Source organism: Gopherus evgoodei, chromosome 6, assembly GCF_007399415.2.
Source record: "Gopherus evgoodei ecotype Sinaloan lineage chromosome 6, rGopEvg1_v1.p, whole genome shotgun sequence".
Taxonomy (NCBI): domain Eukaryota; kingdom Metazoa; phylum Chordata; order Testudines; family Testudinidae; genus Gopherus; species Gopherus evgoodei.
In genome coordinates, this window is record NC_044327.1 from 87,551,554 (window position 1) to 87,577,549 (window position 25,996).

General features: G+C 45.2%; 1 protein-coding gene across 4 annotated transcripts in view; it reads left to right on the forward strand.

The window, feature by feature from the left end:
• ARHGEF28 (Rho guanine nucleotide exchange factor 28) overlaps positions 1-25,996 on the forward strand; it is a 212,958-nt gene that overhangs the window by 67,332 nt on the left and 119,630 nt on the right. For all 4 annotated transcript variants that reach the window (XM_030567383.1, XM_030567385.1, XM_030567384.1 and 1 more), the window contains 4 exons: positions 2,893-3,076; positions 5,067-5,247; positions 20,173-20,245; positions 25,397-25,449. In XM_030567383.1, coding sequence (XP_030423243.1) covers positions 2,893-3,076; positions 5,067-5,247; positions 20,173-20,245; positions 25,397-25,449 — 491 coding nt within the window. The remainder of the gene's footprint in view (positions 1-2,892; positions 3,077-5,066; positions 5,248-20,172; positions 20,246-25,396; positions 25,450-25,996) is intronic.

Consider the following 25,996-nt stretch of genomic DNA (forward strand, 5'->3'; position numbering starts at 1 on the left):
AGTATTCTTGAGTAATATAATTATTTAATTCTTTGACCTGCTACCCTGTCTCTCTTTTGAGTAATCTTTCTGTCACTCTATTTGTTGTAACTATTGTGGTGGGGCATACATTTTACAAACCTCTGCTGCTCTTTATTAATGGATTATTTACACACACAAAAACATGCGCACACACACAGAGCCCAATCAGGAATCACACCTTTCCATTGTCATCGGTAGAAGGTAACATATTCTAAATGATTGTGCAAATTGAGCAGAATCATAGAACTGGAACGGACCTCGAGAGGTCTTCTAGTCCAGTCTCCTGCATTTGTGGCAGGACTAAGTATCATCTAGACCATTCCTGACAGGTGTTTGTCCAACCTGCTCTTAAAAATCTCCAATGATGGAGATTCCCCAACCTCCCTAGGCCATTTATTCCAGTGCTTAACCACCCTAACAGTTAGGAAGGTTTTCCTAATGTCCAACCTGAACCTCCCTTGCTGCAATTTAAGCCCATTGCTTCTTGTGCTATTCTTGGAGGTTAAGAAAAAAAATTTTCTTCCTCCTCCTTGTAACAACCTTTTAATATACTTGAAAACTGTTATCCTGTCCCCTCTCAGTCTTCTCTTTTTCAGACTAAACAAACCCAGTTTTTTCAGTCTTTCCTCATAGGTCATGTTTTTAGACCTTTAATCATTTTTGTTGCTCTTCTCTGGACTCTCTCCAATTTGTCCACATTCTTCCTGAAATGTGGTGCCCAGAACTGTGTGCCCAGGACACAATATTCCAATTGAGAGTTAATCACCGTGGTGTAGAGTGGAAGAATTACTTCTCGTGTTTTGCTTATAACAATCCTGCTAATACATCCCAGAATGATGTTCGCTTTTTTGGCAACAGTGTTACATTGTTGACTCATATTTAGTTTGTGGTCCACTATAATCCCCAGATCCCTTTCCGCAGTACTCCTTTCTAGGCAGTCATTTCTGATTTTCTATGTGTGCAACTGATTGTTCCTTCCTAAGTGGAGTACTTTGCATTTGTCCTTATTGAATTTCATCCTATTTATTTCAGAAAAATGGATTTACTTCATGAGATAATGTTTAAATTGAATTGGAGAAACCAGTGGCCCCAAAATGAGATTTTTGTTCCTTTGGACTTTGATGATTGTTGTTATGAGGACTATAGACTGACTGAACTGAAATATCAAACATATTAATAGTTCTAGCTGTTCATTTAACTCCATGTTGAAATCAGAATGCAAGATGCTGGTCAGAGGAAAATATTTTGAGGAGTTTGCAGGCATAGGTGCAATCTCCTTTGATTGAAGGTTTGTAATTGATCAGTTCAGTCTGTAGTCTTAGTTTCCTTGCTCTGCTGAGCTCTCACAGAGCAATGGCTGTGAACAGAGCTTTCATAGAATATCAGGATTGGAAGGGACCTCAGGAGGTCATCTAGTCCAACCCCCTGACAGATTTTTGTCCCAGATCCTTAAATGGCCCCCTCAAGGATTGAACTCACAACCCTGGATTTAGCAGGCCAATGCTCAAACCACTGAGCTATCCCTCTCTGCCTCCCCAGCATTTCCAGTTGTATAGGACACTCAGTCCCACCCTGTTGTCTGAAGACCTGGCCTCAGTTGTTCATGCCTTCTTCACCTCTTGTATAGACTACAGCAATATGCTATTCCTGGGCATGAAACCTTCAGCACTTAGGAAACATCAGCTAGTACAACATGTTGCAGCATGTCTCCTCAACAACACAGGTTACTGTGAGCACATCACACCTGTCCTCCACTCTCTACACTGGCTTCCCATAGAATTTTGAATCAAGTTCAGGGTCTCTCAGTCCTTATCTTTAAAGTGCTCCATGGCTTGGCCCAGCATACCAGTGAAAGCTCTAGGATGAAGACTGTGATCGTCAACTTCACTCCTCTGGCATAACAAAACTCTCAAGAATAAGAGTAAAGCACGAAACTTCTTCAGGCTGGGACTGTGGAATGAACTCCCTCCCTCACAAACCTCACCACTTCTTGCTCCCAGTGCAAGGAATATTTGTTTGATCTTGCCCCTCCCCCCACCCCCGTAAATGCTTAGCAACAGGTATATTTAACAAAAACCAAAACCAACCTACCAAAATCTCCAAAATCTCTGGGTAGAGGATGAGAGAACAACCATCATGTGACAGATGTGTAGTTACATTGCTGGAAGGAACTCAGATACTACAGTTATAGGTGCACTCTAAAAACCTGTGTAGAACAGAATAGAAGAAAAACCTGAGCTTCAGGCCCACTTTTTTTTTGAATTTGTTGCCCGAGCACTTTCTTTATGAAATGTGAAGGTAGGATATGACAGAGACTCAGTCTGTCTTGTTCACTGTTATCTTTTAAGCTTCACCCTCCATTGACCTTGATGTTTACATGTTAAAAAGCAGAGAACAAAGAGGCAGGTGAGAGGAAAAACAGGCAGGTGCAGCCACCATGTTGAAAAGAGAAATGAAAGAAATGCATCCTGTACATTTTATCTGCATATCTACATCATTAAGAATCTTCTGCTGTACTTATAAACAGCCTTATTGGGTAAATCACATGCCTTGTAAAGAAACTGCTTTAGATTCTTGGTCCCAGCTGTGGCTGTTTTGTGCTGTTGAGGAAACGCAAAGCAGCTGGAAAGCTGCCTTATTGTTTATAATTTGTAGCATAGTAGAGCCTAGAGGGCCCAGTTAGCAATCAGGGCCCCGTTGTGCTAGATGCTGTACACAAAGAGAGTTGAGATGTGGAAAATACAGAGTCCAAGCATTTTCTTTACCTTTTGGAATAAGTGGCTCTTTGGACTATATGTATTTTGTATTTGCACTGACTTTGAAAAGATTTATATGATGCTTACTAACAAATACACACCTGTGTTTTTTTAGAGTCTAATCACAAAGAAACGCTGCTTCATCTCACAGGAAGATTGGGCTTGGTTAAACTCTCGCGATTCCTGTTATCTCAGCCTGGTGGGCCATTGGCATTAGCTTTACCTAATGAAGGTGGAGCAACACCATTAGATTTGGCTTCACAGAATGGACACTCCAGACTTGTTGAAATCTTCATGAAGTGAGTGTAATGGCTTGTTACCTCTGTTAAACTATTAGCCATTAAAACTGAAGAGCAAAATGTTTATTTCAAAATAGTTTAAACTGAATGTTTATTTCTGTTTTGTTGGTTGTTGTCAGTGTTGTGGTTTTAGGAGTGAAATTTTGTGTTTCTTGTTTAAAATAAGGTTTCATATATATCTTCCATTCTAGATGTGTGGCAAAATTGGTAAAATTTTTAACAGTAATATAATGGCAAACATACAAATCTAAATTTGGTTTAAACTCTGGCTTGATTAGATAAATACATGAGGGATTTATTTTATTTGTCCCTTTTGAGTAAATAGTTTAGGTTTGGCATCTGACTGAAGTCTATTGCTTTAAGAATTAATATTTTAAAAATATCACTGTTTATTTTGGACTTGTGGGACCTCAACACAAAATTGTACAGTAGCATGTAATTATTTTTCCATGATTATCTGAGTGTTTATAGTCTTTAATATATTTTTCTAGTCTGAAAAGTGATGTAGAAATGGCACCTTTTTTTACTCCTCTGATTTGCTCCCTCTGTATAGTCAGAGTTAAATCTGCTTAATTTAATGACAAAAATATATTTTTACTATTGTTAGTCCTGCGGTATCAATGTGGCAAAAAGGAGGGAGTTGTGTTTTATTCATTTTTGTGCATCGGCAAAATTGTTTACTAAGTCCCAATTACAAGTTTTGATGGGAAAAGTGTGTTATAAAAATCTGTTGTTCGTAGAAATGCTTCATGAAATGGGAAGATAAATTGAAAACCGCTTTTTGAGTAACTTTAAACATTCATCCCCCTGTAGTGTTTGCAGCCCAATTCAAGCATTGCTAGACTGGTCTAGCGCTAGTGCACCCAGAACTAGAAATGAAAGTGACTGCTCTCAAAAGTGGAAGTTTATTTTCATTGTCCAAGTTCTGGAGATGCAAAGGAGCAGTGAAAAAGTATACACACTGTTTAATTGGTGAAAATCAAAGTAACTTCTTACAGGTTTTTGTTTTAATAATCTAAAGTGCTGATAGGAACCAGAGCAAGGAAATTTTGTTTTAAAAAGTACAATTGAACCCCACTTTTACTAAGGTCTTGGAGGACTCTGAAACATCTGTAAGACAGAGGTTTGGATAAATGAAAGTGCTGAGTATCAACCCAGGCAGGGTTAAGTTTCTGGAGTTGCCAGGGAGCTTCATTCCTGACTGAACTTGCAGGACTGAAGCTTCCAGGAACCTTAATTATCTGAAGTTTCAGATGTATGGAGTTTAGGACCTCCATTGTATTTGTATTTGCCCTGCACTACCAAATAATCATATTCCACCGTCAGAAAGTCCCCATTAGAAATGAAAAGCCACAAGTGAACAGAGAAAAAAAATACATGCAAGAATTCAGTTACATTTTTGTCTTGGAATGGAGCTCTTTTGTTTATGGCTCTGCACAACATACAGTTTGTGTGAGTATTATGCCTACTTTAATTTGCATGAGAAAATGACTAACAAAGCTGGTACAGTACATTTTGTTATGAATGTCTCATTTGTTTGTAACATCCAAACGGTGCAGCGCTCCCTTGAGAGACTGTCTGTTTTTCACTGTAATCGGCTAGTAAGCCTGCCAGTTCCTTCAGGCTACTATATATGGCAACATTAACAGGAAAAGGTACTATTTCTATTTTACAATAGTAGGGAAAACTAGATGTTGTTTAGTGTTGCTGTTTTATTTTGCTGCCATTATTCCTACTGTAACTATTTTTTCATTTTAATGGCTCGAAACAACAGAATTTTCTTATGGTGATTGGATTCATTGGTAACTATTTGTTTGCCCAGATATGTTTTTCATGGATGTTTCATATTGTCCACCTTAGATTTTTTTTGTACAGTAAGTTAGAATATTGAAGTCTGTGCACCAATGAGAACAGAAATTCTGTGTGTTTATATTTTCATTAAACCTGTGCACAGAGCATATGTTTTGATTTAAATAGTGTGTTATTTCAGTTTTCAGGGCAGTCACTCGATTGACATTTCTAGAGCTGAGATCAGTGAGTGTGCTTTCCTACAGTTTGTTCATTCATCAGGAACTCTGACACTGACATTTAATCACACTGCAGAACATTTGCTGGAGTCTGACATTAAGCTCTTCAGGAAATACTTCTGGGATAGAACCTTTCTTTACAAGGTTGGTGCCAAATTAGCAGAATATATAGAAGCATTTTTTTTCGACAATTTGCACCATTTGCTATTCATACTCAATATGTTTTTCTTGGGTCGCACTCTTTCTTAGTTTAAACCGTGCAGGTTTTAGGGATGGTAAGTGCGTTGGTGTTGTAGACAAAGGATTATTGTCATTAGCTTTTCATCTGTGCTAAAGTGGTTGTTTTCACGCATGAAAGTGAAGTGTAGAAAAAATGTTAAAGGAGTACTTGATAAAGCTCTTGTATTTCCAGAGATATTTTTAGAATGACCCTATGGTAAATACCTTTCTTGTAAAACTCTTGCTCTCTGGTTTTTAATCTTGCCTTTTCCATTTGTGTTCATGTTTTGTAGTGGGAGGTATTTTTTTTTAAGTTGCTGTTACTATTTATGGCAGCAGGGACCCGGACCAGGACCCAATTGTGTGCTAGTCATTGTACAAACACAGAAAAGAAAGATAGTTCCTGCTCCAAAGAGCTGACATTTATATTGTATTTGTTGTACGGTATTTTGGTAACTTTAGTCTTGATTCAATGAGGTGTGTAAGCACAAGTGTAACTTTAAGCATGGTGAGTAGTGTAATTGACTTCAATGGGAATATTCATATGTTTAAAGTTAGACATGTTCTTAACTGCTTTCCTAAATTTGGGCCTTTGTCTATATCATATTATTGGATTAAAAGGTTACATAAAATTATTATTATTTATTGTTTTACATTTTCCTTCTGTTTTTGCTTTATTTCCCCATGTTTTGTTTTTCTGTTGTTTGTTTATTTTTAAGCATTTATCAAAATGGTGTTAGGTTTTTAAACTAACAGTGAGATAAATGATATACTTTGACCTTTACACACCAGTTTTGTGCGTTTGATTTATAACACAGACATCCATATTTAATCATTCTCTAGATTTCTAGGCTTTCCAATATAAAAACTGGTCCCAGATTCATAGCTCTAACTTGTACAACAACTTTCACGCAGGTGTCCTGATTTCCTAATGCAAAAACAAAATCATGACAAAGATGATAATATTGTTTATATCCCTTGCACTCATCAAACCCTGTGTTTTTTGCAGCATTTGTGAGTTGAGGAAGGGAGAAAATGCTAATCGATGTGCCATATTGAAAGTGCCCATGGCAAATATTCTTAGATTAAAGGTTGCAAAATTCTACGATTGTTATGATAAGTAAAACATTCTGCCAGTCATCCACGTGGGGTTTCCCTCTTCCTGAAGAGGCAGACACAGACCTGTTCTGTAGCTTAGCTCAGCTCCTCCTCATTGGGAAAAACCACTAGAGATCATCCTTTCAGTGATGCAAGATTTTTAATGGTAGGCTTAGTGAAACCTAGCTAGCAGAAACAAGCCACTATACCAAAGCACACAATCTTCTTATTTAAATATTAGAGCTTAGGAAATCAAATTGTCATGAACTCCATTTGATAAATGATTACCCCAAGTGGATGGTCTGATCTAGCTAACTTAGGCTAAGGAAAGTACAGGGTAAAAACACATTCTTCTTTGAGTGGTTGTTCATGTCCATTCAAAGTAGGTGCGCGCGTGCGCGTGCACGCCAGCTGGAAGATTTTCCCCTATCAGCGTCCGTAGGGTCGGCCCGGGCGCCCCCTGGAGTGGCGCCACCACGGTGCCCTATAAAGGGGCCTACCGACCCTCCACCCCCTCAGTTCCTTCTTACCGCCGGTGATAGCTAGCTGGAATTTCTCTTGTGTAGCATTTTGGCAGTGTCCTTTCCTTACCATTTTTAGTTCGTGTATTCAGTTATTTTATAGTTAGTTAGATAGATCTTTGTATATAGTTTTCGTAGTTGGAGGGTCCCACCCCCCAGAGTCGTCTTCGCTCGCTGGGGCATGCCTGGGTCCCCCGGGTTCAAACTCTGCAAGAACTGCGGGAAATTCATGCCCAAGAGTGACTCGCACTTTGTGTGTTTGAGGTACCTCGGAGAGAGCCACCAAAAGGACTGGTGCTCTATCCACCGGTGCTGTATCTGTAAAAGCTTCCACCTGCAAACTCTTAAGGACAGGGCTCAAAGATTTAGAGTCCTCCTGATGGTGGCGGCCCTATGACCACCCTCTGACCCAGAACCGGCGGAGGCGGGGCCCAGCATGTCGTCCTCTGTGCGGAGTGCCCCGGCATCAGCATCAGGACTTAGGGCCGAGCCCAAGTCGTTGAAAACCTGGCACTGGCCGGAGTCGGGTCATAGGAAGTCTGCCTCAGTGCGACACCGCTCTCCTTCGCTGCTGCCCACCAAGAGAAGGAAGCCGGTGAGGGATCGGTCACCCCACCGGGATCTGAGGCCGACGCCGTCCACAGGTGTAAGCGGACAGGCTGGGCTGCAGCCCTCGGTGGTTCCGTCGACTCCCGCACCGCAGAGAGGGCGGTCGAGTCTGGGCCAGCCTAATTCCCTGGACCTCAGCGGAGACATATGCCCCCCGTCGACGCCGGAGGCGTTCAAGGCGGCCTCAGGCCTAATGGGTCTCCTGGCACCGGCTTCTCCGCTTCGTAGGGAGTTGTCTACTGTGGCCCATCCACCAGTGCAATCTAGAGGCAAGCCGTCCATGCTGTCGTCTCCCTTCCTGCACCGCGCTGTGAAGACAGCACAGGACCAGATGAGAGGCTCCTTGGCACCACTCTCCTTCGGCACCAGGCGCTGCTCCCCCCAGGTCCTCGTACTCAGACACCTCAGACTCAGAGGCAGACTCCTATCACTCCAGCTGGTCGCGGAGCAGGAGATCGGTGTCAGGGATGAGCCAGCAGCATTACCTGCAGTGGCAGCAACAATGGCAGCCGCCCTCGCAGTGGCAGTTTTGGACTCCCTGGGCCTACCATCAGTGGGTAGGCCAGGCGTTTGGCCCTCTGTCACGGTCGGCTTCGGTCTCCTTGACGTCGGTGGCCCCGGCACAGCTGCCTCCCCCACTGACCCCGTCGCCGGGCAGGGGTGTGCCATCGTCAAGTTCAGCACCCCCTAACCGGGCAGCGGCACCAGCAACGGCTTTCATTCGGGCTCCGCCGGCACCGCATGATACGCCAAGTGTCTCACAACCTCAATACCGTGTGCCGCAGGATCCCGAGGGGCTGCATGCACCGGAGGAAGGGCCGCTCCACGTAATCTCCTCGTTCTCCTCCCTGGACGAGGTGGTCTTGGGCACGGCTGTGGCACCGGCCCTAGAGGACACTCGAATCCTCCAACAATTGCTTCGGCAAGCAGCTCAAAGCCTCACAATCCAAGCAGAGGAGATCGAGGTGGATGTGGACCCTGCAGTGGACATTCTGGCCCCCCTAGGGCCATCCAGGGTGGCCCTCCCGCTGATAAAGACAATAGCTGATACGTCCTGCACCCTATGGCAAACACCAGCCTCATTGGCTCCTACCGCCAAGAGGACGGAGCGGCGCTACTTCGTCCCCTCTAAAGGGCATGAACACCTGTACACCCACCCTTCCCTGGACTCATAGACTCATAGGTCAGAAGGGACCAATATGATCATCTAGTCTGACCTCCTGCACAAGGCAGGCCACAGAACCCCACCCATCCAATTTTATAACAACCCCTAACCCAGGACCGAGTTATTGAAATCCTCAAAATTGGTTTGAAGACCTCAAGCTGCAGAGAATCCACCAGCAAGCGACCCGTGCCCCACGCTGCAGGGGAAGGCGAAAAACCTCCAGGGCCCCTGCCAATCCGCCCTGGAGGAAAATTCCTTCCCGACCCCAAATATGGCGATCAGCTAAACCCTGAGCATGTGGGCAAGAGTCACCAGCCAGCACCCAAGAAGGAATTCTCTGCAGTAACTCAGTTCCCATCCCATCCAACATCTCCCCGCAGATCATTGAGCAGACCTATCTGGTGGTAATCCAAGATCAATTGCCCAAATTAACGATCCTATCATAACATCACCTCCATATACTTATCAAGCTTTGTCTTAAAGCCAGAGAAGTCTTTTGCCCCCACTACTTCCCTCGGAAGGCTGTTCCAGAACTTCACTCCCCTAATGGTTAGAAACCTTCGTCTAATTTCAAGTCTAAACTTCCTAATATCCAATTTATACCCATTTGTCCTCGTGCCTACATTAGTACTAAACTTAAATAATTCCTCTCCCTCCCTAACGTTAACCCCCGTGATATATTTCTATAGAGCAAGCATATCCCCCCGCAGCCTTCTTTTGGCCAGGCTAAACAAGCCAAGCTCTTTGAGTCTCCTTTCATAAGGCAGTTTTTCCATTCCTCGGATCATCCTTGTAGCCCGTCTCTGAACCTGTTCCAGTTTGAATTCATCCTTCTTGAACATGGGACACCAGAACTGCACACAGTATTCCAGATGGGGTCTCACCAACGCCTTATATAACGGTACTAACACCTCCTTATCCTTGCAGGAAATACCCCGCCTGATGCATCCCAAAATCACATTTGCTTTTTTAACAGCCGTATCACATTGGCGACTCATAGTCATCCTGCTATCAACCAGTACCCCAAGGTCCTTCTCCTCCTCCGTCGCTTCCAACTGATGCGCCCCCAACGTATATCCAAAATTCTTATTATTAATTCCTAAGTGCATGACCTTGCACTTTTCACTATTGTATTTCATCCTATTTCTATTACTCCAGTTTACAAGGTGGTTCAGATCTTCCTGAATAGCATCCCTGTCCTTCTCCGTGTTAGCAATACCCCCCAGCTTTGTGTCATCCGCAAACTTTATTAGCACATTCCCGTTCTTTGTGCCAAGGTCAGTAATAAAAAGGTTAAATAAGATCGGTCCCAAAACCGATCCTTGAGGGACTCCACTAGTGACCTCCTTCCAGCCTGACAGTTCATTTTTCAATACGACCTGCTGGAGTCTCCCCTTTAACCAGTTCCTTATCCACCTTACAACTTTCATATTCATCCCCATCTTTTCCAATTTAACTAACAGTTCCCCATGCGGAACCGTGTCGAACGCCTTACTGAAATCTAGGTAAATTATATCTACCGCATTTCCTTTATCTAAGTAATCCGTCACCTTCTCTAAGAAGGAGATCAGATTGGTTTGACACGATCTACCTTTAGTAAATCCAATTCGTCCCAATTACCATTGACCTCTATGTCCTTAACTACTTTCTCCCTTAAAATTTTTTCCAAGACCTTACATACTACAGACGTCAAGCTAACAGGCCTATAATTACCCGGATCACTTTTATTCCCTTTCTTAAAAATAGGAACTGCATTAGCAATCCTCCAGTCATACGGCACAACCCCCGAGTTTATCGATTGCTTAAAAATTCTCGCTAATGGGCTCGCAATTTCACGCGCCAGTTCCTTTAATATCCTTGGATGGAGATTGTCCGAGCCCTCTGACTTCGTCCCATTGAGCTGTTCAAGTATGGCCTCTACCTCAGTTGCGGTAATATCCACTTCCATATCCACATTCCCGTTTATCATCCCTCCATCATCGCTAGATTCCTCACTAGTCTTATTAAAAACTGAGGCAAAGTACTTGTTTAGATGTTGGGCCATGCCTAGGTTATCCTTAACCTCCATTCCATCCTCAGTGTATAGCGGCCCCACTTCTTCTTTCTTTGTTTTCTTCTTATTTATGTGGCTGTAGAACCTTTTACTATTGGTTTTGATTCCCTTTGCAAGGTCCAGTTCAATGCAGCTTTTAGCCTTCCTCACTTTATCCCTACATGTTCTGACCTCACCAAGGTAGCTTTCCTTACTGATCCCGCCTTTCTTCCACTCCCTGTAAACTTTCTGCTTTTGTCTAATCCCCTCTCTGAGTTGCTTGCTCATCCAGTTTGGCCTACAACTCCTGCCCATGTTTTTTTTTTCCCCTTTCTTGGGATGCAGGCGTCTGACAGTCTCCGCAGCTGCGACTTAAAGTAATTCCAGGCCTCCTCCGCATTTAAATCCACTAATTCCTCCGTCCAATCCACTTCCCTAACTAATTTCCTTAACTCTTTAAAATTAGCCCTCGAGAAGTCGAAAACCCTCATCCCAGATCTACATTTGTTTATCCTTCCATCTAGTTTGAACTGAATCAGCTCATGATCACTCGAATCAAGGTTGTCCCCTACCACCATTTCTTCTACGAGGTCCTCACTGCTCACCAACACCAAATCTAAAATGGCATCCCCTCTCGTAGGTACTTCAACTACTTGATGAAGAAATCCATCCGCTATCACATCCAGGAAAATCTGACCCCTTTTATTCTTGCAAGCACTCGTCCTCCAGCCTATATCCGGGAAGTTGAAGTCCCCCATAATCACACATTTCCCCTTTGTGTTTACTTCATTAAAGAGGTCTCTATCCATATCCCAGTCAGATCCCGGTGGTCTATAGCACACCCCAAGCACTATCTCAGGGGAAGCTCTAGTTGCTTTTTTACTCAGTGTGATTTTTGCCCAGACAGACTCTGTCTTATCCATTCCATCGCTTCTTATTTCGCTACAGTTAATTTCATCATTGATGTACAAGGCTACTCCACCACCTCTGCCTTTCTTCCTGTCTTTTCTAAACAGCACATAGCCTTCAATACCCGTGCTCCAGTCATGAGTACTATTCCACCAGATTTCGGTTATCCCTATAATATCTGGTTTCGCTTCCTGCACCAGTAACTCCAGTTCCTCCATCTTGTTACCTAGGCTCCTCGCATTAGTGTACAGACCTTTTAATTTTCGGCATTTGGCGTCAGTGACATTCTTTCCCCCGTCGTGCAGAGACCTTCTACCACCAGCATCTTCCGTTACTCTGGTTTCTACTCCACTATTCCTCCTTGGATCAATTCTTGGGACCGCAAGGGTATCCCCTCTCACTTTGTTTACTTTCCTCTCCAGGTTATATTCCGGCGTGGAGATCTCCCGAACATCTCCCAACCATCTCTCCCAACTTCCTACTTTAAAGCTCTCTTGATGAGGTGGGCGAGCCTCCATCCTAGAATTCTATTTCCCTCCTTGCTTAGATGAAGTCCATCCTGAGCGAACAGTCGTCTATCCGTAAACGCTTCCCAGTGACCGTACATCCCAAAGCCCTCCTTATAACACCACTCCCTGAGCCATCTGTTGATCGCCATAATCTTGTCACTCCTTCGTCGCCCTGCTCTAGGAACTGGCAGAATCCCACTGAAGATCACCTGAGCCTCGATTTCTTTGAGCATCTTCCCCAGTCTGGCATAGTCCTCCTTGATACAGTCCAGCGAGTAACTAGCCATATCATTCGTTCCCACATGAAGGATAATCAACGGATTCTTTCCCGCTCCCGCTAAGATCGTATTCAGCCTCAGGGTCACATCCTGTATCTTAGCCCTTGGCAGATAGCACACCCTTCTGTTCTCCCGATCAGCTCTAGTTACAGGCCTGTCTACTCTTCTCAGTAAAGAGTCTCCAGTCACGTAGACCTGCCTTTTCCTGGCGACAGTGCAATTCTGCGGTCTATCCCCCACAGCAGCTGGCCGCAATTCCTCTCAATTTGTATTCGCCCTTACAATCCTCCTAGGGCTCGTACTTGGTGTTGCCTCCATTGACTCCTCCCCTCCTTCTGCAGGACTAGCTGCTCGCCTCTTCTTCCTCGCCCTTTCTCCTTCAGCAGCCTGCTGTGCTCCATCTTCATTTTCCAACTCAGCAAACCTGTTCCTGAGTTCTATTTCTCCATCGCTGGCCCGTCTTTTCCTCTGCTTGGTTCTCCTAGTCACATGCTTCCACCGTCCACTTTCCTCACCCAGCAGCCCCTCCTCAGAGTCCTTTGGTCCTGCTTCTATCCGCTCGTCTGAGCTTGTCCCCTGTGCCTCATCATGTCTGTGTTCCATCAACTGCTCAAATCCCCTTCTAAACTGAGCCAGAGTTTCCACTTGCATCTCCAGTCCCCTTACCTTTTCCTCCAGCAGCTCTATCAGGCGGCACTTCATGCAGATGAAACTCCTTTCAGGTGCCCCCTCTAGGACCATGTACATGCCGCAGCTACCGCATCCGGTCATCCTCAGTGTGTCTGCACCTGCTACCTCCGCCTCCATCGTACCGTTCCAACTCTGTGCCTGGCAATCCACGCCTCACACCGCCCCTGCAGGCTACCAACAAGCACTGGGCTGCTGGCAGACCCCTGCCTCTTCCCTAGTTTGCCTTCCTGGTTTCTCTGCCTTGGTCTCCCCTGCAACCTCCCCCTGGAAACTCCCACTGAAACTCCCCTGTTAGCCGCTCTGTTCGCCGCCTCCTGTGCCGCTGAAGCTGACTCCCTGGTAGTAGATGCAGCTAACCAGTGGGAGCATCAAGGGTTTCAGGGATCAACACTGAAGAGCAGGGACGCAAAAAGACTTGAGCTCTTTGGTAGAAAGGTGTACTCCATGGGAGGACTCCAACTCCGCATTGCCAATCGACAGGCAATAGTAAGCCGATATGGCCATAACATGTGTTCGGCCATGTCGAAGTTTGCAGAGCTCCTTCCCCAGAACTCGAGATCAGAGTTTTCGGCCCCAGTGGTGGAGGGCAAACTGATCTCTCGAGCCTCCCTCCAGGCTTCCTTAGATGCGGCGGACTCAGCCTCGTGCACCCTGGCCACAGGCCTGGTCATGCGGCAGGGAGCCTGGCTCCAGGTCTCGGGCTTGCCCTATGAGGTCCAGCAGATGATTCAAGACCTCCCCTTCGAAAGGCAGATGCTGTTTTCGGAGAAAATGGACAAACGTCTCCATAGCTTAAAGGACTCGAGGGCCACGCTTCGCTCGCTGGGCTTGCATACCCCCGCCACCCAGCGCAGACAATTTAGGCTGTAGGCGGCCCCTCGCCCATACCAGCCACAGACTCGCCAGGAGCTGGGGTACAGGCAGGGCAGAAATGGCAGGAGGCATTACCAGCGCCACCCCTCTGGCCAGGCGTCTGGCCTGTCGAGACCACCATCTGGGCCTAGACCCCCTATTTGATGGTATGGTCGAGGGCGACCTACCAATTGAGACTCTGAATCCTTCCACCTCTACCTTTGGGTCACGTCTGTCCCACTTCTACCATGCCTGGTCCCGAATTAAGTCGGACAAATGGGTGCTCCGCACGGTAGAGAGGGGTTATTGTATCCAGTTCTCCTCCCTTCCGCCTCACCAACCTCCTTCCCCGTCCCTCTTCAGGGACCCGTCTCACGAGCAACTTCTAATTCTAGAAGTGAAGTCCCTCACGGAGGCAGGGGCGGTGGAGGCAGTCCTGCGGGAGCTCAGGGGCAAAGGCGTCTACTCCCGATATTTTCTCATACTGAAGGCAAAAGGGGGCCTGAGACCCATCCTAGACTTGCGGCCACTGAACAAGTTTGTGAGGAAACTCAAGTTCCGCATGGTCTCCCTGTCCTCGATCATTCCCTCCCTGGGTCCAGGAGATTGGTATGCCACCCTTGACTTAAAGGACGCCTATTTCCACATTGCCATAATTCCACGGCACTGTCGGTACCTCAGGTTCGTCGTGGCAGATATCTATCTGCAGTTCACGGTGCTTCCGTTCGGCCTGTCAGCTGCTCCCAGGGTCTTCACGAAGTGCATGGCGGTCGTGGCGGCCTTCCTGCGCAGGCGGGGCATCCAGGTATTCCCCTACCTAGACGACTGGCTCATAAAGGGCCGCTCCAAGGAGCAGGTAGAGACCCAGGTGTGCTTCATCAGGTGGACCTTTCTCAATCTTGGCTTCCTCTTGAATGAAGCCATATCCACCCTGTCTCCGACGCAACGAATAGAATTCATAGGAGTGGTTCTGGACTCCACACACGCCAAAGCGTATCTGCCGGAGTCCAGGTTCTGTGCAATTTCCGAGCTCATCCTCGGACTGAACCGCGCCCCGCTCACCACGGTGTGAGTTTGCCTCTGGCTGCTGGGCCACATGGCGGCATGCACCTATGTGGTGGTCCATGCCAGACTCCGACTTCGCTCACTGCAGTCCTGGTTGGCGACAGTTTATCGCCCGGGCAGGGACCCCCTGGACTCAGTGGTGTCTGTTCCCCGCTTGGTGCTGAGCTCGCTACGGTGGTGGCTCGAACCCCAGGAAGTCTGCATCGGTGTCCCCTTTGCTGCGCCACAGCCCTCCTCTCCCTGGCGACAGACGCCTTGGATCGAGATTGGGGAGCGCACCTGGGACGCCTCAGGATGCAGGGCTTGTGGTCGCCGGAGGACCTTGAGTTGCATATCAATGTCAGGGAGCTGAGAGCGGTCTGCCTGGCGTGTTTGACCTTCCGGTCTCACCTGGCCGGCAGGTGTGTTTCAGTCCTTTCGGACAACAAGGCAGCAGTCTTTTATATCAACAAACAGGGGGGTGCATGCTCCTCTCCCCTCTGCAGAGAAGCCCTCATGCTGTGGGATTTCTGCGTTCACAATGCCACTCACTTGATAGCGTTCTATTTTCTGGGGGAGCAGAACAGTTTGGCGGACACCCTCAGTTCCAGGGTCACAAGTGGTCCCTCCGATGGGATGTGGTGCGCTCAATTTTCCGGCTCTGGGGCTTTCCCCGGTTCGACTCGTTTGCTTCAAGGGAAAACAGGAAGTGCAGACAGTTTTGCTCCCTCCTGTGCCGCAGTCGGGGGTCTCTGTCGGACACCTTCCTTCAGCCATGGGAGGACGGTCTGCTCTACGCCTTCCCTCCGATCCCCCTGATACACAGGGTGCTTTTAAAGGTTCACAGGGATCACGCCAGGGTAATCCTGATAGCTCCGGCATGGCCGCACCAGCATTGGTACACGTCACTCCTGCACATGTCCGTTCAGGCGCCTCTGACGCTGCCCCTCCTCCTGGACCTGATCACGCAGGACCGGGGCTCCCTCCACCATTCGAACCTCGAGTCCCTTCACCTCACAGCCTGGATGCTCCATGGCTGAACCTGGTGGAGTTGCAGTGCTCCCAGCAGGTCAGGCAGGTGCTGCTGGGTAGCAGGAAGGTGTCAACTAGGGCCACCTACCTGGCTAAATGGAAGTGCTTCTCCATATGGTTGGGTCAGCGGGTTCTCGACCTGCTGGGGATACCAATTCCAGCTGTCCTTGACTATTTGCTTCACCTAAGACAGCTGGGTCTCTCCCTTTCCTCCAGTCGCGTTCACTTGGTGGCCATATCTGCTTTTCATCCAGGAGAGGGGGGTGCCTCGGTGTTTGCGAACCCGCTGGTTGGGTGTTTCCTCAAGGGTATGGACAGGCTCTTCCCGCATGTGCGTCAGCTGACCCCTGCTTGAGACCTGAATCTGGTCCTCTCCATCCTCTTGGGACCTCCCTTTGAGCCTCTGGCTTCGTGCTATCTGCTGTACCTGTCGTACAAGACCGCCTTCCTGATGGCGATAACCTCAGCCTGGCGGGTGTCGGAGCTTCAAGCGTTAACATCTGAGCCCCCTTACACAGTCTTCTGCAAGAACAAGGTCCAACTTAGACCTCATCCGGCTTTCTTACCCAAGAACTTTTCACAGTTCCACATTGGCCAAGATATCTTTCTCCTGCTGTTTTATCCAAAACCACACGCCTCCAGCGGAGAGCGGAGGCTACGCTCCCTGGATGTCCGCAGGGCCTTGGCCTTTTACATAGAGCCTACCAAGCCATTCAGACATACTCAACCCAGCTCTTCGTCGCTGTGACAGAAAGGATGAAGGGGCTCCCTGTCTCCTCTCAGCGAATCTCTTCATGGATCGCGACTTGCATCTGGGAATGCTACCATATAGCTAAGACCCCTGTTCCTCCGGTCACGGCCCACTCCATTAGGGCGCAGGCCTCCTCTGCGGCGTTCCTGGCTCAGGTTCCGACTCAAGAGATTCGTCTCACTATGCCATCAAGCACCAGGCTAGGGATGATGAAGCCTTTGGTCGTGCAGTACTCCAGTCATCAGTGATCTCCGACCTCACCTCCTAAGGTTAGGCTTGTGAGTCATCTACTTTGAATGGACATGAACAACCACTCGAAGAAGAAAAAATGGTTACCCACCTTTTAGTAACTGTTGTTCTTCGAGATGTGTTGTTCATGTCCATTTCAACACCCACCCTCCTGCCCCCTATCGGAATGCCGGCAAGAAGGAACTGAGTGGGTGGAGGGTCGGTGGGCCCCTTTATAGGGTGCCGTGGTGGTGCCACTCCAGGGGGTGCCTGGGCCGACCCTTCGGACGCTGCTAGGGGAAAATCTTCCAGCTGGCGTGCACGCGCCGTGCGCACACCTACTTTGAATGGACATTAACAACACATCTCGAAGAACAACAGTTACTAAAAGATGGGTAACCATTTTTTTTTCTTTCTTTGTCACAGTCAGGACTGCTAGTCATCCTAATGGGATTTTGACAGCTTTGAAAGCTGAGGAGGGAAGAAGGCAGTGAACAATTAAATGTAGCTACGTATATTGAAATAGATGTAGAATTTACAGCATTCAACACTTCTACCACAGGATGAAAATTGCATATCTAATGTAGTGTCTTGAGAATGTGTGGATAAATGAGCACATGGATGCTTTATATACCGCTCCACAGACAAAGTGTATATCTGTGACCCAGGAAGCAGACGCGGGCAGAGCAGGATGGGCTTTAATCCATTGTGGTGGCAAACGTCCTTTGGTTTTGTGTGCTTTTCTGTGCATGAAATGGCTACTGATAGCTTTGGGGCTTACTTGAACTCAATTGCTAGAACTAGTTCATGCCATTCTGTCTCCTTTTAGTGAATGGGCTGATGTTGGGCAGAGAAATGGAAGAGAGATTTCCTGAGATGGTGGAATGAACAGTGGATCCATCCTCAGAACCATCTTATCCCTGTGGAAATGGCAGTATTGATACTGCTCCCAATTTTTAGATGATGTGATTATATTATAAACAATTCCATGTTGACACCAAATGTAGGGAGTAGGGGAAACCTGATTGGTGGGGCTGAAAAGGAAGCTCTTTTTGTTAGGGAGTCTGGGACAGGGTTGAGTTTTCATCATGAGGGACAATGGGTGTTCTGCAGGCTGAGTAGCCCTACTCCCTTTAAAAGTGTCTGACAGCACGGCTGCTGTGTTTGGGTGTATCTGCTGTTGATACATTAGTGAATGAAACCAGTGTGGGGAAAGAGGACTCTATGGAACATCAGTGGAGAGAACAAATCTTGTTTCTAGTGACCAAATTTAAACAGTAAAACAGAGAAGGGAGAAATGGTGCATTAGGTCATTGCTTCTAAAGGCTCTGTATAAGGAAGCCCTTTTGTTACCTAGTATCAGAAAAATCTAGTGGTGTCCCAAGGAGGAGCTAAGCTGAGTTGATGTTTCTGTTCCTTAGCTGCAGGAATAGGAAAAACTCAGACTTGGGTTGACAGTTAATGGGATTTAGCGCCTATCTCACTTTTGAAAATGAGATCTGGGCTCCCAAATCAGTTAGGCATTGCCAATGCTGAGTGCAGCTATACCTAAATACTATTTAAAATCTGGGCCAATTTAAAAGCAGTCCAGCTCAGCCTCATCTAGTGGGGTAGTCCCTGTGAGACTCCGGCAGCTGATGTAAATTTGAGTAGTCCTTAGGCTGCTTGCTCTAAATTATGTGGAAACTATTTTGGCTCCTTGATCTTTCTGGGATCCAGAGGCTGTAAAGGTGGCAGTGCAGTGTGCATGTGATTTACTGGCTAATGCTCTTGTAGCTTAAAAAATACTTGGAAACAGGGAACTTTGTTTATTTGTTAAGCCTAGGGCTGTCCTTACCCAAATGCAAAGTACGCAGCTGCGTAGGGCACCAGGAAATTCGGGGCACCAAATTGTCCCAAATTACCTGGTACTCTACCAGGGCCAGCTCCAGGCACCAGCTTATCAAGCAGATGTTTGGGGCAGCAGCTCTGGAGTGGGGTGGCACTTTCAGGTATTCGGTGGCAATTCGGTGGAGGGTCCCTTACTCCAGCTCGGAGCGAAGGACCTCCCGCTGAATTGCTGCAGATCGCGATTGCGGTCGTGGCGTCTTTTTTTTTTTTTTTTTTTTGGCTGCTTGGGGCAGCAAAACCCCTGGAGCCGGCCCTGTGCTCTACGTAGCTGTGTGCTGCTCCAGCGGCCAGCCCGATCCCTTGGCCAGCTGAGCCACCCAGGAAAGCTGCCCCTGCCCCTGCTCCGCCTCTTCCCAATGCTCCCCACCCCTCCTCCACCCCAGCCCCGCCTCTTCCCACCCCTGCTCTGCCCCAGTTCCGCTCCCACTCCACCCCTTCCCCTGAGGACTGCAGCAGGGGTCGGGCAAGTCCTGCACTCACTGGGTGGCAGGAAGTGGAGCAACCCAGACCCACCCTGCTCCGTTCCACTGGCTCTTGCTCGGGGGCGGTTTTCCCCCGCCTCCCAAGCCTGCTCCCCACCCCCGTGGAGGCCTGGGGATGCCCTCCTGTGCGGGGGGGGGGTGGTGGGCTGCATAGGGCACCAAAATGGCTAGGGATGGCCCTGGTTGAGCCTTTATTTAATTGTGTAGCATCACTACAAATTCAAACTGACTATATGACACACACAGTTCAATTCAGTACCATCTTTATATGGATTTCCACAGTATGGTGGAATGAGCACACAACTAAGAGTCAAGGAGGTTCTGAGTTCTAATCCTGGCTCACCTAGTCATTCATTGTATAGCCTTGGGGATGTCACTTCACCTTTCCATCTTAGTTTCTTCATCTGTAAAATTCTTGTACCTTACAGGACAGTTATGGAGGTTAATAAGTACAGAACTTTGAATATATGAAGAGCTATATTAACGCAAACATTTTTTTTCTAGAGAAAGGATGTGCAACATACAGTACAAATCTTAAATCTGATATGTTACATAACACACAGTAAATTTTCCCCAAATATTTTAGTTTAAAATATTTTATAAATTCTCTCCCCAAATATATGTATAACTTTTTAATATTAACTTTAATGTATGTATTTGACTTTCTTTGTTTTTGCGTGTGTGCACATACATGTATGGGGGTATTAATTTGTATGGGTATCCAAGAAAGTTGTTGTTGTTTGAATTTGGTGTTTTTTAGAGTCTTAATTCAAAACAAGCTGGTACAGTGGAAGGACCACAAATGACCTGCAATTCAACAGATTCTGCAGAAGGTACAGCTTTTAATCTTTGGTTGTAATAGCTTTCTAAAGTCCCAGGTAAGGTAGCATATGTCCTTGTGCCATATATTTATTTAGGAAGATCACTTACTATTCATGATATCAGAGATCTGTGCAATAGATAATGGTAAAATACATTAGGTATTTCATTATAAGGGAGGTATGAAATTATGCATTCTACAGACCGTTGAAATCGTTAATTTACCTTTGTGAACCTAAAAATGGTCACAAGCATTTCTAATAATTGAAAGTCTTTTTAAAAGAATGTTAAAAAATTATAACAGCTAAATTACAACCTCACTACAATTCCAGAAGAGGGCAGTATTCAGCTGAAATAAAAACAGGTCAACTTGCAAGAAGTTCCAGTGAAGTCAAAAAGATCTGGTTAATAAAGATAGGAGTGAATTAAAGAAGAATGAATTAAGCATTTTAAGAACAATTTTAGTGACCAGTCCTGAACTCTTTACTGTGGCAAAATTGAAATGGTTATAAATGAGTTTCCCATATTGATTTCAATTGCAAGTTTGTATAAGGATTATAGGATATTGTTTCATGACCATAATTACTTTTCTTTACCAGATAGATCATACTGAGCATTGCAGACCTTGTAACAAGAAGGTCCTAGAACAAAAGTTATAAAAAAATTCACTAAAAAGTCTATAATACTCTAATGTGGCATTTAGTAGTTGACTATCCTAGATTCAAGGTCTCATTGTTGCATGCACATTAGTGTCTATCTGGAAGAAGTGGCTAGTTTGCAGTGGCTAATTCTACAAGATAAGGTCCTGATCCTGTAAAACATGCACATGCTCTTAACTTCATACACTCTGAGAAGGCCCATTGAAGCTGACATAAAGTTAAGCAGTTGCATAAACGTTACAGGGCCAAGCACTGCATGATGATGTAAATAAGAATTGGATTCCAAAGGTATTACCTAATTATTCCAAGTGAGTTGACAGACTGAGGAAGTGACCTCCTTAATAGACATTAGCTCCAATTACATAGTTAAGAGTTCCTTAAGTGTGATTGCCACCATTAAGCTCTTGCTGGAAATTTGTGCCCAACTTCTCCAGCAACCCCCAGGCAATTAACATAATAAAGGCAGTTCTAAAGTCACCATCAGCAATAATCAGCATTAACACTACCGGTCTAAAATCTACTTTTGTAAATATAAGCAACTGTTTATAATACAAGGAATTACATACTGTGCTATCAAAAACTTTATTATCTTGGGTGCAGTCTTCTCAGAGTGCCAATGGTCAATGTGATCTTGTGCCTTCTGCTGTGTGTCGCTAACAGCAGGTGATATCATAGCAGCAGTTGGGCAATGCATGTCATGCATGGTAGTTTTTCTTAGTGCATGTCCAAGCAGCCTGACTTGGTGCATGCAAATAGCAAATATCAATAAATATTGATTTAGCACTTCAGGAATCATTTAATTTCTGACTATACTCTCTCATTTTGGGTTCAGACCTGCAAGCTGATGCTGAGCAACTTTGTGTGGTGCCGAGTGCCTTCAGCTCCTGGCATTCAACCATTACAGGATTTGCTCATCATCGTAGCAGGCTGAGTACTTGACTTTTGCAGACCTGTGTATTTGTACAGTGCCCAGCACGGTGGGGACAGAATCTTGACAGTGGGACCTTTGGGTACTACCACTATAGAAATATCTAATAATAATGAATCAGTGTTTCTGTATCTTCATATAGTTTAGTATTGTCATCGATGTTCATATTTCTGTCACCTGGCAAAAAGGAATAGTTGTAGCTCTAGCTATATGTGTATTTGTTGCTTTTCATACAGTCATTGAACCCAGATACTTGAAAATCACTAATATAATTGATAACTTTGATCCATGTTCTACCTTCTGCTAACAAGAACTAAAAAGACAAAACAAAATTAAATTTTTTGCTGCTACAGACAAAAATCATGTCACAAATGATCCATAAAACTCCTAGAATATTCTGCTAAATACCTTTGTTAATTTAGGTGCTGAGCTTAGAGCACAAAATTCTTTGCAGTAACTTCATAATGGGATGTCTTAGAGTTTAAAACGCCTATTGTTCCAATAAGTAATACTTATTCACTCCTGGGTGGGCCTAAAGTCAAGATCAACAGACCTTTAAAGCATAATACTATCAGAAGCTCTGAGCTATTATCTACTGAAGGTTGCTATAGCAATACAGCAGTTTGATTGCATTTCACGATGGGCAATGCAATGGGTCAATGTAAGGTGATATTGCTGGCTTAACAGTGGATCTCCCATAGCAACTTAATTAAATTCAAATACACAGAATGACACATCCTCTATTAAGGATGCAAAATAAAGTACAGATATATTTTACTTTGATTATTTCAGCCATTCTTATGTTATACAAAAATCTTGTGATTTTTCTAATTTTGAAAGTTTGTGGCAAGTAATAATTGTGCAGAATATTATTATTTAGAGCCATAGCTAATTTATGTCTACATATTAAATTACTTACTGCATAGTAAACAGAGTTTCCCCAAGGATTGTAGGAATGAATTACAGTAATGTCAATTGAACGCCAGTAGTAATAGAAAAATTTCTAGAGGAGTTTAGTGGAGCATTCCGTAGGGTTATCTTAATACAGTTCAGCTCTTTTTCTCCATTTTGCTTTTTAAAATTAAGGTATGTCTCCACTGCAGCTGGGAGCAAGCTAATAGAGCTTGAGCTAGCATTAGCAGAGTTCGAGCTAGAGCACTAAACCAGCAACTGTATGTTCTGGCTTGGGCTCTGAAGCCTAGGGGGTCGGGTAGGCTTGCAAGCCTGAGCTTCCACCCCAGCGGGAATGTCCACACAACTATTTTTAGCACGCTGGTTTGAGCTCTGCCAGCACGTCTGTGTATCTGAGCTGGAAGATTTGTTCTCAACTGCAGTGTAGACATACCCAGAGTTACCATGGCCATCATTAAAGGGTCATTCTTTATCCACGGTTACTACATGGTGGTGTCCGGGATGATCTGTTTCCATACTATGGGTAAATTTTTACATTATCGTGGCGCCTATTTTATCCGGATGAATTCGTTGTTTTATAGAATTGTTGCCTGGTCCAAAAACAACTTTTGGGAATCTTGCCTTTAGACTTTGGTGGCACTCATGAGGTTCAATGTAACAATTGCAGGATACAGTACCAGTGTTCTGTCTAGCTATTTATATTTGGCCCTTATCCAGAGCATCTCCTAAACAACAGAGAGTTTACCTCTGTGTGGCAGGAAGATATTGTTGTCCTCATTTGAGAGACAGAGTGGTAAAGTGACATGCTCAAGGTCACATGACAAGCCTGAGGCAGAGGCAGGAATCGGAGTAGAAATGTACTAATGTTTTTAGAGCATTTTCTCACTGGTGGTGCTAATAGCTACTAGCCTATAGTTGAAATTGCTGCTGCGGTTGTGGTGCTTGTAACTTGTACCTCTGCGCCATCTGCAGGTTGGTTGGAGCTTGTGCGCTGTGTACCAAGTGGGTCCTGCCTAGCGTGGAATACAGTGATCTCTCTGCAAGACAAGGACTGTCGCATCTTCTCACATTCCTGCTGCATTTCAGCAGGAACCCGCTAGGTGGGGTCGGGAAACAGGGCGAGGCACACATCTGGTGCAACAGAAGATAGTGATGAAGTGATTCATTAAGAAATTAATCAATATGGAGCCAATCCTGTGCAGCTTTTACTCTTACAGAATGGCAAAACTCCTATTGACTTCAGTGGGGCCAGGATTTCATCCTCAGATAGCTTAATTTGAATAAGGATTGCAGGATTAGACCTTATTATTGTTGCTGGAGTCTGCAGCTGGATTTAGATACCAGGCAGCTGTTCTTGTGAGGGGATGGATTGGTACAATGTTACTGGTTTGTAACCTCTCCCTGGGCTCTGCACAGAGTTCAGGATGGGAAAAGGTATAGCAAGCATAAAAGGTCTGTGAATGATATCCCCCCAAATACTAAGATATACATGCTTTTTAAGTATTAAGTTATGGTTAAATTCATGTGCAGTAGCTGATTTTACAAAGATAAACTGAAAATGCAGCTGCATATCTGTGTCTGGCTGGAGGGCCTTGCCCATATGCTCAGAGTTTAACTAATCACCATATATGGGGTCAGGAAGGAATTTCCCCCCAGGTCAGATGGGCAGAGACCCTGGGTGTTTTTGCCTTCCTCTGCTGCATGTGGCACAGGTCACTTGCGGGTTTAAACTAGTGTAAATGGTGGATTCTCTGTAGCTTGAAGTCTTTAAATCATGTTTTGAGGACTTCAGTGGCTCCGCCAGAGGTTAGGGTTCTATTACAGGAGTGAGTGGGTGAGCTTTTGTGGCCTGCAATGTGCAGGTGGTCAGACTAGAGGATCATGATGGTCCCTTCTGACTTTAAAGTCTATTAAGATATAGGCTGAGTCTGTATCTGAGGGCAGACCTGAATCTTGATTTACAAGCCTCAATATACAAGAAATAAAACTAAATATAAGGAAAAATTGTGAAAATGGGAGGGTTTATTTTAACCAGCAAATGTGACAGTAGCTAACAGTTCTAGGAAGCCCTGCAGATGCTTGTGGTGCTCATTTACATGCAGATTACTCCTGTTCTGTTTGCTATTTTGTACATGTCTGTGCTTGGGCAGATCCTGCAGAGTTTGAACATGTTTTTATGTTCGCTGTGTCCTTTCCAATTGTCTTGAGAAGAAACCATATAAAAGAGAGTGACAGAAATGAAGTTTTTTATGACTTTTTCTTAAAAATGCAGGGGCTAATTTTTAAAATGCATGACATCTTTAGGACAGTGTGCAGCAGTTGGGATCTTAAGCTCTTAAGGCACAGCTTCTGATTTGTGCTATTGTGAGGACAAATCAGCAGCCTCGTTTATGAATCAACATATATTTTCACTGCCTGTCCCTTTAAGCTCAAGAGCCTGTTTACAATTGGTCCATAATAACATAACAGCTTGTTGTACAACCATCTAGTATTCTGCCCACTGGTATGCTAGTTTGGGGGGATGTGTATGCTACAAAAGTACATTGTTCTGTGTTGCTTGCTTGCTTGCTTGCTTGCTTCATTATTTTTTTCCCTCTCCTAGTTGAAAAAAAAGCAAACTTCCATTGTTTTTCACTAGAAGTTGATAAGAAATCTCGCTTTTACAGATCCCATGAATTTGGCATCTGATGAACCAGCACCTGGAAGTGAAGATGTAAAGGTACAGCTTTATCCTTGTATGAATAACTAGCCTCTAAGTTTTCCTGCTGTACCTTATGTTGTGGTATCTGAGCATCTTCCATAGTTAAAAAAATAAATAAGGTGACTAATGCCTGCCAAGTGACATTTCCTTTCCATTCCTGCCCCAGGGAAAAGTTGTGTATGTATGTTTATTATTTTCTTCAATAAATCTGTCATATGTTGGTGGGCTGGAAAGCCAGGTCAAAGAAATGAAGCTTACATCTGAATTGGAAAGTCATGATGATTGTGGTCATTCCTATGGGAGTGTGTTCTACAGCCTTGGGACCAGCTGAGGTGAAGCCCTATCTCCTACATGCATCAGCTTCCTCCTTGAGATAGAGAGATCCATTGTTCGCGAGGAGTGGAGCTGAGAAGGGCAGTGGAACTCCAGGAAAGTGAGGTGATGTTTTAGGTCATCTTGAGCCTGGGAGATAACATGAGGGAAACTCTCATTAGCAGTATTTGCAGGATCATACACAGAGCCTGCTAGAGACTGACAATGAGAAATTCTGGCATAAAAAAAGATT